The sequence below is a fragment of the Populus euphratica genome, unplaced genomic scaffold (genome assembly GCF_000495115.2).
Source record: "Populus euphratica unplaced genomic scaffold, PopEup_1.0 scaffold156.1, whole genome shotgun sequence".
Classification (NCBI taxonomy): domain Eukaryota; kingdom Viridiplantae; phylum Streptophyta; class Magnoliopsida; order Malpighiales; family Salicaceae; genus Populus; species Populus euphratica.
The window spans coordinates 282,981-298,136 of NW_011499931.1; the positions used below are offsets into that span (position 1 = coordinate 282,981).

The 15,156-nt window shown below is 35.5% G+C and overlaps 4 protein-coding genes across 7 annotated transcripts in view; 2 read left to right on the forward strand and 2 right to left on the reverse strand.

Moving 5' to 3' along the window:
* Positions 1 to 2,161: 2,161 nt before the first annotated feature.
* LOC105136022 (uncharacterized) lies at positions 2,162 to 4,062 on the forward strand. The gene is made up of 4 exons (XM_011041168.1): positions 2,162 to 2,689; positions 2,811 to 2,881; positions 3,184 to 3,281; positions 3,419 to 4,062. The coding sequence occupies exons 1-4, from the start codon at positions 2,351 to 2,353 to the stop codon at positions 3,829 to 3,831; spliced, it is 921 nt and encodes a 306-aa protein (XP_011039470.1). The 5' UTR covers positions 2,162 to 2,350; the 3' UTR covers positions 3,832 to 4,062.
* A 679-nt stretch (positions 4,063 to 4,741) lies between these two features.
* Positions 4,742 to 6,878, forward strand: WCRKC1 (WCRKC thioredoxin 1). Of its 3 annotated transcripts, XM_011041173.1 has the most exons (5): positions 4,753 to 5,348; positions 5,459 to 5,533; positions 6,309 to 6,375; positions 6,466 to 6,483; positions 6,611 to 6,878. In XM_011041173.1, the coding sequence occupies exons 1-5, from the start codon at positions 5,026 to 5,028 to the stop codon at positions 6,707 to 6,709; spliced, it is 582 nt and encodes a 193-aa protein (XP_011039475.1). In that variant the 5' UTR covers positions 4,753 to 5,025; the 3' UTR covers positions 6,710 to 6,878. The 3 variants fall into 3 exon arrangements, with proteins under 3 accessions (XP_011039474.1, XP_011039476.1, XP_011039475.1); XM_011041172.1 differs by having other exon boundaries at positions 4,742 to 5,348; positions 6,309 to 6,483; XM_011041174.1 differs by lacking the exon at positions 6,466 to 6,483 and having other exon boundaries at positions 4,749 to 5,348.
* A 295-nt stretch (positions 6,879 to 7,173) lies between these two features.
* LOC105136024 (probable protein kinase At2g41970) lies at positions 7,174 to 10,107 on the reverse strand. Of its 2 annotated transcripts, XM_011041171.1 has the most exons (8): positions 9,897 to 10,107; positions 9,444 to 9,576; positions 8,948 to 9,204; positions 8,733 to 8,859; positions 8,381 to 8,654; positions 7,926 to 8,058; positions 7,758 to 7,844; positions 7,174 to 7,537 (listed from the first exon to the last, which is right to left on the reverse strand). In XM_011041171.1, exons 2-8 carry the CDS (start codon positions 9,538 to 9,540, stop codon positions 7,412 to 7,414), a joined length of 1,101 nt encoding a protein of 366 aa, XP_011039473.1. In that variant the 5' UTR covers positions 9,541 to 9,576; positions 9,897 to 10,107; the 3' UTR covers positions 7,174 to 7,411. The 2 variants fall into 2 exon arrangements, with proteins under 2 accessions (XP_011039473.1, XP_011039472.1); XM_011041170.1 differs by having other exon boundaries at positions 9,444 to 10,107.
* Positions 10,108 to 11,830: 1,723 nt separating this feature from the next.
* LOC105136023 (E3 ubiquitin-protein ligase SINAT2-like) overlaps positions 11,831 to 15,156 on the reverse strand; it is a 6,027-nt gene continuing 2,701 nt past the window's right edge. The window contains exons 2-4 of the mRNA XM_011041169.1: positions 14,831 to 15,120; positions 13,036 to 13,422; positions 11,831 to 12,612 (exon numbers count right to left, since the gene is read on the reverse strand). Coding sequence (XP_011039471.1) covers positions 12,292 to 12,612; positions 13,036 to 13,422; positions 14,831 to 15,037 — 915 coding nt within the window. The 5' untranslated portion in view covers positions 15,038 to 15,120 and the 3' untranslated portion in view covers positions 11,831 to 12,291. The remainder of the gene's footprint in view (positions 12,613 to 13,035; positions 13,423 to 14,830; positions 15,121 to 15,156) is intronic.

A 15,156-nucleotide genomic window follows, 5' to 3' on the forward strand; every position in this document is an offset into this window, starting at 1 on the left:
AAAGAGTGTAAAGCTCTTGATTGTGTGGTCGTGGGGTTGAACTATATAATCTTTAATACTAGTATGCAATTACTTATTTATTTTTTTATTTTTATTTTTGCACCAAAGAATCTCCCCCACATTAAAACCTTTTCAATTTTCTCATTGTTATTTTCTATTTTAAACTCAAAATTTTTCAATTTTTTTATATTACATTGTGTGTGTCAATCATTTTTTTTTATATAATTAAAGAGTACATTTCTTCTCTTTGATGGATTTTATATATTTATATTTTTTTCTTGAAACACTGTAAATATTATAAATTTATAAATTTTTGATGAATATTTATATTTTATAAAAAGGAAGGTTGGCCTGGCATATAGGCCTTGCCTCCTTCTTTATAATCTAGGGGTGTTTGCATACGTGAGACACCTAGCATATTTTTTCTTTTATGTAGTTTTTTTATTTTAATTTAGTATATTAATTAAAATTATATTTGAAATTTTTTCTTTGAATGCCATCTAGTATTTTGTGTTTTTTGTTTATAACTATGGTCATAGCCTTTCTTATTACATTAATCGATGGTTTTTTGTATAACCATGCATGCTTTTATTTTAAACAAAATATTTGATTGATTTCTTATGTAAGCTAATTTTATTGTTATATAATTAAATTTAAAAAATAGTTTTTTAAAAAATAAATTTGTTAGATCCAGCTATATTATGTGTTTAATAAATTAATTCGAGTTAATTCAAAATATCATTATCTCAATATTTAAAAAATAATGTTATGATATTATTATCTAGAATATTTTCAAATCAAATCAAATTTTTGCTAAGCCAATTATATCACGCTTTAATTTTCTTAGTCAATTAAATTATATAAAATTAACTTTAATATGGTTTAGTTTAAAATTCCAACCATGAGCCCAGTCCAATAAATCTTTAATTTTAATTGAAACTCATTGTAACTTTAGTATTGCTTGCAAAGACTTTATGTCATTAGAATTTAACTTTTAATTGGATATTTTAATCTACATATTTTTTTATCCTTACCATTTATTCTTTAGTCAATGTTAGAATTCCTTTTTAATATTTATAAGCGCATAGAATTCTCAATCTATATTACTAAACATATGCATCAAATTTTGCCTTCACCATCAATCTTTTTTTTATCCTTCCAGAAATACATTAGTAAATATTGGGTATTGAATAATTACTATTTGATTCCAATCCCATTTTATTACTTTTTTTTAGTTAAATAATAGAGGTTATTGTATCATTTTGCATGTCAACCGGAATGGAATTTTTCCTTTAAGGGATGTTAATAATACAGTCTCATTATAGGTTTGGTACGTCCTGGAGAATATATTTCACTATATTTTAACCCAATATTCAAAGTTTAGAGCACATAAAATAAAAAGCATAGAACAAACTTTTTTTTTTAATTGTCAAATCTACTTCTTATAATTATATATTCCTTACCAAGCTTGAAAATCCGATTTCCCTAAATTGTTTCGGGGGCATTGATGCTGCAATTTTATTTTATTTTATTTTTTGGCTGTTCATTAAAATAAGGGATAAATTATGCTATGTCAAACTTTTGATAAGGAATATTACATCTTTCATAACCACGCACATCAAAAGAAACTCTACAGCACATGCATTATTACATCTAAAGCTTAAAATATTTTGATGAATAAGACCAATCGTATATTGATATATACTGATTCTACAAAATGTTATTAACCTGGCTTGAATGATCTTAGAGTGGATGCTGCGCAAGCAGACCACCCATCACTGAACGAACCCCTGAGCCTGAGCGGTGGTGCAGTTCACCGATAAGGGCTCCCACATCCTAGGTTTATTTGCAAACAGAATCTGTTGCCTTGAGAGGTTTCCGTTATGGAGCGGCTCGAGTCATGATTGGACATTAAAACTTTACGCCCAAAATTTGGCATTTGGTCCACGCTCCATAACACCCTAGGGCCGCTGCTCTTATAGCCACCATGTAGCTACTAGACTGCTTTGGCTTCAGTGCCTCTCCGTGTTCCATTCACCCACGCACACACTTGCATCCGTACATCATCAAACTCCCCAATAATTGGACAGTCATGAGCACGCACCAGGCAACAGCGTGGCTCGTTTCTTTTTCCACAAAATCAACCGTACCCAAGGAACCGCGTGCTAGGTGTGGCTCTCTGCCTGTGCGATTATGCAGCCAAGCATTAAAAAGCCTTGTACAATAACGAAGCACGGAAAACACAGAGGTTATTTCTAAGGAGATGCGTGGGTGATCGGGTAGGGTTTTTTTGTTTTTTTCCAAGAAATCCCGACCTGCAAAAAATCAAGTGATTACACGAGTCAATGAAATGAGGATCAAGAAACAATGGAGGGATGACCCTCATTATCATGCTTATTCTACACCACCTCCACCACCACCACCAGATCGTGTCTCATCAACAGTACACCAAGCGCCAACTGATGATCCTCTTTTGAATGGTATTATCAGAAGAGCATCTTTTATAAATTCACAAGAACCACATGACCGCTACCGTATCAGCCCACCATCTGTCGATGATACCAATAAGTTAAGTCCCCGTTCTTGTGTTTCTCATAATGCACAGCTCTATCTACCCAAAAATCAACGGTCCTGTGACCCACCACCTGTGATGAGGAGCACAATCAACGCCTCCATTTGCTCTAACCAGGTTCATCATCTGCAAATACTTTTCATTCCTCTTCTTTTGATTCTTGAAGCTCGATAGCTTATGTTGTATAAGTTGGGACACACCTCGCTTGTCTGATGTCATTAGCTAGATGCTTTTGCAGAACCCAGAAATCTTAGCAGAAGAAAGAACCAGTGAAGAGAAGAGGCTCGTTGCTGCAAATACCCATCAGAGGTTTCTTTACTATCCTCAAAACAACACCAAAAAAAAAAATTGCTTTCTTTCTTTTATCTAATTAATCAGCAAGCAGTTTAATTAAACCCCGTGATTTTTTTTCTTGCTTAAATTTATAATCCCCTATCATGTAATATTCTTGGGAAGTAAAGACTGCTTATTTATTTATTTATTAGCATTCTTCATCTTATTTATCTGGTAATTATTAAAATGTGAAGATTTTCAAGAAACATAATAAATTATATGCATTTTGTTAATTAATTATCAGCTGTAACAGTTGTGTTTTTTTCTTCTGTACCCAGTACTACTATGCATAACAACAGGCACAGCAGTAGCAGCAGCAGCAGTAACGCAGACATATCAGCTGCAACTTCAGTTTCCTCGTCCTTACCTAGTTATGGTATGCGTAACTGTCCATAACTACATAATATCGTACCCCAACTCTACCATAATATTATACTATAGGCATACTGATAAAACTATGTGCATATAGCTGTTATTATAAAATTGATTTGGTTATTTGATCATGTATTACAGGAAGCTGGTGTGAGGAAGAGAAAGTGTTCCCCTTAAAGAAAAGAAGGATTAGCTTGGAAAGATTCATAAGCACCCAAGAATCTAGAAAAGTGGACAAACAGAAGCGAAACAGGAAGATTGCCAAAATGTGGGCTAGCTCAGGAACTGAGGCTATCTATGGAGAAGAGAGAGAGGTAGAGATCAACAGTGATCAAGCAATAGAGAAGAATTTGATGACGAGGTGCACTAAGGTGAATGGGGCAGGATGGAGATGCAGCAAACGGAGGTTTGAAGGGTATTCTTTATGTAAGCACCACTTCAACATGCAAAGGATGTACAACAGCCGTCGTCCAAGATTTGGTGGCAGTAAGAAGAGGAAGAAGGTAATGATAAGCAGTATCCTTGACCGGACAATGCCTTTGCTTGATACATGAAAAACTTATTACTAAACGGAGGTTCTCACTCAGTGATCATGACATGAATGTATATAGTAGTTGAAGTAGGGTGTCATAAACAAGTGAAAAAGAAAATTAGTTATGGTGATAGACAAGTAATCATAGAGTGTATCTTCATGTAGATGTCTTTTTGTCTCAGACATATGATCATGTTTCGGCGTCACAAGTGGAAAAGAAATACACGAAGTAATTTGCTTATTTTCCCCTGTACCATCCATGTTTCTCTTTACAAGTTGGCATTTCCCTGGATCCAAAGCAGACCAAGATTTTCTGTTGCCTGCCCAGACATGGCGTACGAGGTGTAATTTGCCTCGATCAATTCTGTTCTCGCAAGGACCACAATTTTGTTGACGGATCGATCATGAATGGGTTCCATCTCTAAGGAAGTTGGCCTAGTAATAAACCGGGATAGTTTGTGCTTTAGTGCTCAAAAGAGAAATAAATATTATTTGATAATTCGAAGCCAGAAATGTTAGTTCATGGACGAAGCACACTTCTGCATCAACATTTTTCTAAGACAGGTGGGCTCTCCATGCATGTACTAGAAAAAGGAAAAGGAAAATAGAAGGCCTGAGGCCCTCAAGATCCAGTGAACCATTATCTGGGTCAGACCAAAATAAATGGATATTTACCTGCCTTCTCTTCGAGACGGTAGCCCTTCATTTTCATTAAATAAATTATTCTAGACAGAAAACATTCTGTGAATATAGATGAAGGAACCCCACTAAGGATTTCAGAAATAGCATATTAAAAATCTAATTAAGAAAATGCTTAATTTTGAGACCAAAAATAAGAATAGATTTGGGGCTTATACAATAAAAAAGGGCCTAAATCCAATCCAAATTGCATCCACATTCAACGATGGCTCCCCATCTGTGGCCCCCACATCCTTAGCTTCCTTCCAATCCCCAGCTCACCTTCAAGAAGATAAGCTTCTTTACAAGTAGCAACCATTTTTTTTCCTCCATTTTCGAAACAACCAAAAACACTTAAAAAAAAAAGAAAATCCATTCTATCTCAAAACCTCAAGAAAACACCAAGCCTTAAAACAGATGATTTTCTTCAGTAATTCTCCCCAACCAGCATTTTAAAATATCTCATTTTCTTCCTTGAATTTCTTCCTTGAAAAAAAGAGAGCGCTATATATAGAGGGAGAGCGGGAGAGGGAAAAGAATGTCAGTTTTGGCAGCGAATCCTCACGTTTTATACAGAGAAGTGCAGTACCACAATAAAGACCAACAACAACAGTTATGGAGTGGTGGTGGTGGTAGCGGTTTATTGTTATCGCAAAGAACTTCTTTTGGGTGTTCTTGGTTTGATGGCAGAAACAAAGACTTCTGTAAAAAGAACTCAAAGAGAGATCTTAAAGTAGCAGCGTCTTGGCCAGATATGACTAGGCCAACCTCCTTAGAGATGGAACCCATCGATGATTCTCAACATCTTGATAAGATTCTCCTTCAGGCTCGCGAGCTTTCCCAGCCCATTATCATTGACTGGTATCACTCTTTCATATTTTGTGATAACACCGTTGCTTACACTGAATACTATACCTGTCCTTTTATGTCCCAATAAAGGATTTTTTTTTTAAGAAAATTATTTTGGTTAGGATGGCTTCTTGGTGCCGGAAATGCATTTATTTGAAGCCAAAGTTGGAGAAATTGGCTGCTGAATATGATACCAGGTACCCTCTCTTCCTCCATCTCCTGTGAAATATATATATTATTTCCAGCTTTGGTTTAGCATGATTTCAATTCAGTAATAGCTCTACCACACTATTTCACGGCACATAGCGGCCGGTTCAACCGTGTTTTAATTATTATTATTATTTTAAGAAAATTAGTTTTAAATTATTTTTTTTAGTGGTTTTAAATTGTTTGAATAAGTAGTGGTTAAAAATAAATTTTAAAAAATAAAATAATTATTTTGATATATTTTTAAATAAAACATACTTTAAAAAATAATTTCTATTATATTTTTTATTAGATTCAAAATAATGTGGTATATGTTATTTTTCAAATTGATTTTTACTATAAAATATATTAAAATAATATTTTTTTAATCTTTAATATCAATAGGAATTATCTATCCAGATCATGCTAATATATATATTGAGAGTGAAATACCTAGCAGATGATTAAGAAAAATTAAAAAATAATTTAAAATTTAAAAAATAAAGCTAATAAGTAAATAAATAAATAAACAAAAACACAGTTGAATTTCAAAATCAAAATGTAGCTACAGTCCATTAAAGACCCACACTCCATTTACAAAAATAGTCCATTAAAATTTTAATTTCCATCGTATGACATGTTTTTAGTTACTATCCAATTTTATGTTAATTTGCTAATTAGGAAATAAAAATTTTCTCTCATTGCCCCTCTCCAATTCTCCAGTTATTGATAAAATGTTGCCATTTTAGTTGATTGATTTTTTGTTTTTTATTGGTTCGAAAATAGAATCAGATTTTATTGCGTGGATGTCAACAAGGTGCCTCAGGCTCTAGTGAAGCGTGGAAATATATCTGTATGTTTAATTTATACTCTTGTCTCAGTTAGTTTCTTGACTTCACCATTGTCTAATTTTATTTTTATTCTTTGGGGTCCTTCTTGCCAGAAAATGCCTACCATTCAGGTTAGATTCAGTCTTTTAATTGTTTTTATTATGTATTCCATAATTTACAAAAAAGGGTTGTTGTTAATTAGGTAAAATATCGATGTATATATAATGATAGCACTATTGGATCGTCATTGTACTGCAGTTATGGAAAGATGGAGAGATGAAAGCAGAGGTGATTGGAGGGCACAAGGCATGGCTTGTGATGGAAGAAGTGAGAGAAATGATCCAGAAATTCGTATGATATCTGCACTGTACATAACGTTATAGCCTTCTGTTCTTGTCTTCAATTCCCATAAAGAAAGTCAGAAATATGTACAGTGGAACTCTTGAGTCACTCCATTTACTCTCTAAAAAGAACCTGGCAAGTAAAGAGGTAAAGCTTTGGTAGTAAATTGCTATTATTTTTATTATTACTATCATTTGCTTCCCATGTAGTAAAGCGCCAAACCACCCTCAATTCTCGTCGCTTTGGCCGAGTGGTCAAGGGGGTTTCCCGGCGAGAGTTCGAGTCTCTCAGGCGACGTTGATGTCTTCATTTTTTTTAACCCAATGTCGCCATTTTAGCTTTCTGGGACTTGATATGATGCAAGTACGCGACAAAGAAAGGAAACGAAATGGCAGAGTTTTGATAAATGGCAGCAGTCCAAGTTCAAATGAGAGTAGCAATAATTGATGGAGGGCAGCAGCCAGCCTCGACACCGAGCCATCTATTCAGAGTTTCTATTACAATTTTAGATCCTTCCAAAATCAAAAGAAGTTCTTCCCGTGAAATTCCACAGCAAAAAATAGTCGAACACTACTGATACATGATGGAAATCTTCCTTCTTTGTCCAGGTAAAACTAAACATTATTTCAACTTGACAACGTCAATATCAAAGCCATTTTGGAAGGACCGAGAAGAGGTCACATATCACGGAAGCCTGGTCCTGGAGTAATCTGTGACTTATGCCTGAGACTCTGGCCCTGCTGGTTTTGAGTTGAGAAGTGGCTGAAGAGCCTTGACAACAATTGTCATGTTTGGCCTAAAGTCTGCTTCATACTGAACACAAAGTGCTGCAACTGCTGCTAACTGATATACCGATTAAAAAAACACACATAAATGAGCACAAAATACGAGGGAAAAGGAAGAGGAAGAGAAGAAGATCAATTGCAGCTGCCTATTCCCAACATGCACTTTAACCTCTTCTTTTTCCCATCACAATCGCAACTAGAGCCTAGCTACAAATCTGGACTGCATGCTTGATAAATAAACTATTGAGGAAAAGCAACCAGGGGGCAATAGTAAGAACCTTGGCAACTGCCTTTGGAGGGTAATCATTGTTTAGCTTGGGATCCACACATTGCTTCACTTTATCCTCACTCAGTCTTGGCGTTGCCTGCAGCAATTACATTTCTGCTAGGTATAGGCACAAATGAAAGCAAAGGGAAAGGAGGCGTGCTTATAAACTGAAACATACCCAGGTTACAAGACTCTGTTGCCCTTTCGGCATTGTATGGTCTACTGGCTTTCTTCCTGTCAGCAATTCTAGAAGAACAACTCCAAAACTGTATACATCACTTTTCTGAGTTATCTGCCCGGTCATGGCATACCTGAAAACAAACCATGGATTAGAAATGAGGGTGCAAAAAACCTTAGATATTGCAATGCAAGCATCAAGGAGGATAGTAAAAATATTATGGCAGAATAAAGAGTTGCTACTACCTACTAGGCAACCTAAAGAAGTTTAAGCAAGCTCTTAGCATCTTGAAAGTAACAGATAGCAGAAACGATGCCCATTTTGGTTCAGGACACTTCTCTACATTTAGACAGTCATTGCTTTGTTAATAGATGAGAGGGTGCATGTTGATGATTAGTAAGTCAAGACTGCAATTTCAGACAACAGGCTAGGATTAGAGAAATTATGAGGCTTACTCTGGAGCATGGTAGCCAAATGTTCCCAAGACCCTAGTCGAATGCAGTCGAGCAGCAGTGTCAGAATTGGCATTGGACAGGTTGAAATCGGCAATTTTGGACAAGAAACCATCGAAGAGTAGGACATTGCTTGATCTAACATCCCGATGAACTATAGAAGGCTGAACCTTTTCGTGCAGATACTCGAGGCCTTTTGCAGCACCATAAGCAATTTTAACTCTCTGGTTCCAATTCAGAACTGGACCCGGTTCAGCCCCTTCTACGCCCTTCCTCCCTGCACCATAAAATTAACTAAATATGAATCAAATTGCAAGAAGAAAATGAAACTAAGAAACATCATAACTGGAATTACCATGTAATACATCATGTAAAGAACCCATCACTGCAAACTGATAAACCAAGATTCTGTTGTTTGCCTCCAAACAATACCCCGTCAACTCGACAAAGTGCTCATGTTTAAGTCTTGAAACGACAGACAACTGCATGAACCCAGATGCAAACATTGAATCAAGATTTTGTGACCAGCACATTGTATTTTACTAGAAAGAAACTTTCCCAATATCTAACCTGTGCTTCAAAATCAGAATCTGGTTCTTGTGAACTGCTGGTGTCTAGCTTCTTAATTGCAGCAGGCATGCCATCTTTTAACTTGGCATAAAAAACCCGCCCGTAAGAACCTTCTCCAATCAAAGCCTTGGTACCAAAGTTTCCTGTCATCCTATTTAACTCATCCAATGGTATTGATGGGATTTCAATGGGTAAGACTTTCTGTGGAGCTCCACTTCTGGCCTGATTGGCACCTCTTGGCTCTCCTCTCCCGCTGCCTACAATACACAGTAAGAATTATTGCGTCAGAAACTCAAGAAAGAAGAAACCCAGGTAATTATCGAGAAAAGATTGGCGGCTTGTTCTGCTTGGCTGCTATTCTATTTGGCATTAAACTATACTTTCTTCAGAAAAGGAATTGCCAAAAATCTGGCGTGCTATTATATCTCAATAATCGAGGCCAAGAATTCAAGAAAATTTAAAACCAAAATTGGAAACAAAGAATAGAATGAACTACCGCCGCCGCCATATATATTCGCTCCTTTAGGTGGGGCTATGTATTGATTAGCCGGCGGGCCATGTGGTTCCTCCTCATTACCACCGCAACAGAACATATCAACTATTGGATTAATCTAATAAAAAACAATATCCTGCAATCCCAGGAAAACCAAACCGTATAAAAACATGTTATCATGAACACGCCAAAAACAAACAATAAAAGGTCCTTCTTAGAGAATCAAAACCCATAATTAAGAACTATCTTTTAGAATAAATTACACCTATTTTCATCCCTATTGAAATATTTCATCGAAAAAATGCCGACTCCATAACATTATATCAATTTCTGCACAGTGGGCTACACTAATGATGTTGTCAGAATTTAATACTTCTTTGAATTGTTAATCTACATGTTTCTCAACGTTAAAATCAAAAGGAAATGGTTGAATGATCATCATTGAAACACACATACCTATAAGGCGGAGATCAAAGATGACTCGATAGAGGCTGGCAAGAAAAGAAGTAGAAATTGACAGACAGAGAAACAGAAGGAAAGCGCTCTAAAGATGAAGAAAAATGTGGAAACAAAAGAGACAAACAGAGATTGTTGTTGATGATGTTCTGTTTTTGGGACTGAGAGGCGCAAGGTTCCTTTTTGTGTCGCGGGAAATTCGGTTTAGGAAATTGTTCATCCGCTATAAGTAGCCTACTTCTACGTACAGACGTGCCTTCACGTTTTGCATACATCTGCACGTCCCTTCCCATGCACACTTTCTTTCTTTCTTAATTTTTAATTTAATGCTTACTCATACGGTCCATCTTCAACTCATCCTGATTCCTTTTTTCTTCATAACAAATGATGATCTTCAACGGGCCATGGTCCATACATATGTAGACTTCGTTGCATAATTGTCAAATCTGACCTGGGATTTAGCCTATTCACATTCTGAATTCTTAGATTCATATATGCATTTAACTGTAGAATATTTGTTGGAAAAATTTATTATAATTTATTAATAAAAATAATTTTTGATATTTTAGTTTATGTTTACTAATTTTTTAGTAGTGATGGAAAGGTTTTGTATTAGAAAATAATATAAATAGACATTATCTAATAATTCTTGGAAATAATATTAATGTTTTAATGACTAAACGGTTACGAGTTTAAATTTTATCATTTTTATTTATTTGATAAAAATTAAACGCAATGTAGTAGGAGTCTGTACAAGTTTCAAGTCCAATAAATTTTTAATTGAGAAGGTGTATTAGAAAATAATATAAATTATATATTGAAATCGATAATTCTTTATCATTTGAAGTAATTAGATAATAAGATCAACCGAATTTTTTTCAAAATGAAATAATTTCAAGGTTTTTTTAAATTTTTTTTGTTTTGACTTATCAAGATTTTGATCATGAGAATCCATCAAGTTATGGAACCCACTAAGTCACTTAGATTTCAACAACTCATTGTCAAAATCAATTCAAATTAAAACCCAATTTGGGTTATGCTATAGATTACGGGATCAACTAGGGTTCAATACCATGCTTTATGCTTGCATGGTGGATACCTGCTACTGCCATGTTCGCAAATTTCCCTTGGTTAAGGTCATGGGTTAAGGACATGACTTAATTTGGCCACGTTTGTTTCTTTTTATCATATGATTGTAACAACAAATTCAGCCTCGAACAAAACTGGAGCAGAAAAGATTGCGAGAGTATTCTCTTTTCTTTTTGGCTGCATAGAATATTTGATCTTCCATCCTTCTTTTAACACCTGAGATTTCGTTATCAACAGATTCGACCATTTTCTTATTAATTTGTTCTGCCCTAGAAAAGTTCAGTGCTGATTCACGCCTTCAATGGAATTTATCACCCTCCTGGTAACCAAGTTCTTAACTATACTATTAAGATGCACTGGTTTGAATCCATTAATGATTGATGAATATCCTAAATCTATTTCACCAAATGAAGAAAAACTGGAATTCAATTACATTAAACAAAATAAATTTCATTGAAGTCATGAAAACTTGGATAAATTAAATTTAATAGGAAGATAAGTGTTCTGGTAAGCAGGAATTCATAATTTTAGCTTTATAACCTGCTAATCTATTTATTTAAGCTAGTTTTCAAGATGCCGAGTACGGTCTTTTCAAACTGACTTCCACTCCTCGAGTCTACGTAGTACTTTGGTGATAGTTGATTTTTAATATATTTTTTATTTAAAAATATATTAAAAAAATATTTTTTTTATTTTTTAAATTTTATTTTTAATATTAGCAAATTAAAAAAATTTGATAATATTAAAAAAATATTAATTTAAAATAAAAAAATCTTCAAACACGATTTTAAAATATAAAAACAAAAGTTACTAATTTGATGGGGGGACACTTAAAAAGGCACAAGGAGTTCAAACTATGGCTGCTAAAGATTAAGAAGAGAGGTGGTAAACCTTGCAGGTTTGCAGGTACAGTATCAATTGATATTAGTGAGACATATAAGGAGAGAGAGTTGATATTTTCATTCTTCTCACCTCAATGTGGGCATGAGGAACAACAACATAGCAAAATAGAATTCAGTACATTCAGTGATATCCAAAATGTGTTGACTACAAATGCTTGAGCTGCACAGATCCCTCAGCCAGCAGATTTCACACCGAATATCCAGTTCTTACAGAGTCAGCAGAAATCTGCTCCATACAACCGCGCTGACAAAATGGACGCCAGAGACCAATCTCGATCACAAACACCAAGACAACTGAAAGCACCAATCGAATAACCAAAGCTTCATCTTTGGCGCGTTGAGAAACACTGGTGTCCTCCTAAATTTTGTTAACTGTACAATAATCTTAGCATCAGCTTTCAATCTCATTCTTCTTTCCATACACGACCAGTAACCCTCAACTTCAGCTCTTTCCTATCCCCGCCAGAGAAGTAGAGAGCCAAATTCCTTTGAATAATAAGACCATCCTGGCTATCGCGAACTTTCTTGTGACTATCACGGATGCTCCTGGGAATTCCTTGCCATACCAGTTTTCGGCCATTGCCACCAACTTCTAAGCTGTAACTGAATTTCTTTGCTTCATTATCATCACCCATAAACCTTAAGAAGGCCATATAGACAGGTGCCATGCCCAGTTGGAAAGCCTCAAAATGCAAGCAGAACTGTCTTCCAAAACAGTTAAATACCTGCAGAGGATCACAAAATTCAGACGCAGAGTGATGAGCACTGCTAGCAACACAACTAACAACTAACAAGTAAATAAAGCATAATTAATGATTTTGAGAACAGCTTTCCAAGAAAAGTTTATTGTAACAGAAGATTATGATGCAGCCATGTCAAAGCAGCATGTAAAACAGTGCATTCACACTTCTAAAAGCATCCACAGCCAGATAAACGCAAGAACCCATGAGAAGAAAGAATAAACAACTGCTCCAAAACAACCCAGCAGGAAGCATGCATGAATTATATCAAAGTCTCTTTCATATTTTTTCCCGTTTCCTTTAAGGCATTTTTCTATCAAAGATTGAGTCAGCATCTAATCTCAACCCCGAGAAGAGAAATGAAATTTAAGCAATCCAACTTTATCATGCATGGTATTAGGAACTTACAGTAAGCATCCATGTGGCATTTTCAACTTCATGTGGATTTGATTTGACATAACGATGATTGAAGGTACACCCATCATGCATATCAACCTTGTGATCGTCCTTGAGATGGGCAGCAAGGGCAGGGATGTCACCAGTGACAGAACACTCAGACCCAGCATAAGGGCAGCTATATGGACGAAATCGACAGTGTTGCTCATGCTTGAGCTTGCTGTAGTATGGGAAAACATCAAGACATCCTAAACTCTGGTATTTGCAGGGCAGCTCCAATGATTCTGCAACTTTCTCCAAAGCCAAGCACCGTATATTTCCAAGATCATAGCGGCAAGTAGGGCAACAGTTATGTACTCTAAGCTTGCAGGCTGAACATAGAGTGTGTCCATTTGGGCACTGTAACAACCAAGTCACACAAGGAGGGGGAGTTAAGAAAATTAGTTATAATATTAAGCAAGTTTAGAAGATATAAAACACAGATGAAAAGAAGGAAATGACTTTCGTTAAAGAACTATCTCAACCCAATAGTTTAAACTTTTAGATGAGGTTTCAAAATATGATTTTATATTAACTTCAACATATCCCCTCGAGTGAAAACCTTTTGGACTTAAAACTTGTACAAGCCCAAATTACTTTATGCTTAATTTCTATCAAATAGAATAGAGGTGGTGAAATTTGAACTCGTGATCGTTTAGTCAACAAGGCTCGAACCATCTCAACCTAATGCTTAAACTTTTATACTTTTAGGTGAGATACCAAGATATGATTTTATATTACTCAAACAACTTTAAGCTACTGATTTGAAACAATGAACTGAATCTCCGAACCTAATTGACCTAATAAGCAGCAACAAGTTACCCAGTAAACCACTCGAGGCATTTTTGTCCTAAAATATTCAATGAACCAAATGCAAGAGAATGATTTGCGCCCCCCCCCCCCCCCCAAACCACACTCGCGCGCGCGCGCACAAGTCTACAGCTGGCATCATTGATGTCACTCTTTTCCCCAAACAGATTCAAAATCCCTTCTCAATTCCTTTTCCACCCCCCTAATGCAAGCAACACTCTCACCCGCAAGTTATTCTTCTCCAAAGCCCTTGATGGGCATAGCTTTTTTATTTTACATTCATGACCTAAATAGGACATATAAAACAAATTGGTAGACTTCCACACTTTTGCAAGAAGACAAAACAGCAAAGAGTCTTTGAACAGAAGTTCACAGATCTTTGGAATATTTGCAGTGAAGATTCAATCAGGATTGGTAATCAAGGGCGTATATGGCTCCAGATCCATTCTAGCATTTCATAATGTCTGTATATAGTATTTACAACTTGTGCTAATAATATTACATTACAACACAAAGAAGGACCATATCCACAAATCTGTAATTTTATGAAATATACTTTATGTCAGCAATAACCCATAAACAGGACAACAGAATGGATTAACTTCCAAATTTCCTTTAAGCATCAGTTCCCTGGCAGTATTCCACCTCCCCAGGTTCACTAAAATGTGTACTTGCCAGTCATTGACATGATAAATGCCTTATTACAGCAATCTACAATTAATCTATCTTAAATGCTTGAGATATCATAGGCAGTTTCCTTCACTAACAACTCGATATAAGTTTCAGCTATTCCACATGTTGAGATCCTGAATTAATCTCCTTCGAATATTTTTATGGAAAGCAGTCTCAGGTGACATGTGATAGGTCAGAAACTACTTAAAAGAGCATGGAGTTTGCATGTTGCTTTATGGAAGCGACCAGATTAAAGGAGAAAAATCCATGATAATTAAGATCAAACCTGGTGAATTGGAGGATACATTAAATTTGTACAGACAGGACACTCAAGGAGTTCATGGACACCATTGTTTGAATAAACCCCGTGCTTTCCACTCAGAATAACAGTACCTTTTGTAGGTGCAATGTTATTTTCTGATTTTGACGTTGCAATGTCACATTCTGCAACTAATTCAAGAACTTCTTTAAAAGCACTGCCCCCAGGAGCCATTTCTATTTCAAACTGGATGATGTTTTCCAATAACTAAAAAATGCACCACTTTCAACTCTTAGAAGGATTCACACTCCATTGACCTGTAAAAGAAATAAAATATATATATATATATATAT

What these genes read in the sequence shown, in the direction of transcription:
- LOC105136022 (XM_011041168.1), top strand. Translation starts at nt 2,351, where the DNA reads ATGAGGATCAAGAAACAATGGAGGGATGACCCTCATTATCATGCTTAT. An exon ending in CCTCCATTTGCTCTAACCAG is followed by an intron (nt 2,690 to 2,810) that starts GTTCATCATCTG and finishes ATGCTTTTGCAG; the next exon opens with AACCCAGAAATCTTAGCAGA. An exon ending in CTCGTCCTTACCTAGTTATG is followed by an intron (nt 3,282 to 3,418) that starts GTATGCGTAACT and finishes CATGTATTACAG; the next exon opens with GAAGCTGGTGTGAGGAAGAG.
- WCRKC1 (XM_011041172.1), top strand. Translation starts at nt 5,026, where the DNA reads ATGTCAGTTTTGGCAGCGAATCCTCACGTTTTATACAGAGAAGTGCAG. An exon ending in GCTGCTGAATATGATACCAG is followed by an intron (nt 5,534 to 6,308) that starts GTACCCTCTCTT and finishes GTTCGAAAATAG; the next exon opens with AATCAGATTTTATTGCGTGG. An exon ending in AGAAAATGCCTACCATTCAG is followed by an intron (nt 6,484 to 6,610) that starts GTTAGATTCAGT and finishes ATTGTACTGCAG; the next exon opens with TTATGGAAAGATGGAGAGAT.
- LOC105136024 (XM_011041171.1), bottom strand. Translation starts at nt 9,540, where the DNA reads ATGTTCTGTTGCGGTGGTAATGAGGAGGAACCACATGGCCCGCCGGCT. An exon ending in ATTCTGATTTTGAAGCACAG is followed by an intron (nt 8,860 to 8,947) that starts GTTAGATATTGG and finishes GGGTTCATGCAG; the next exon opens with TTGTCTGTCGTTTCAAGACT. An exon ending in TTTGGCTACCATGCTCCAGA is followed by an intron (nt 8,059 to 8,380) that starts GTAAGCCTCATA and finishes GTTTGTTTTCAG; the next exon opens with GTATGCCATGACCGGGCAGA.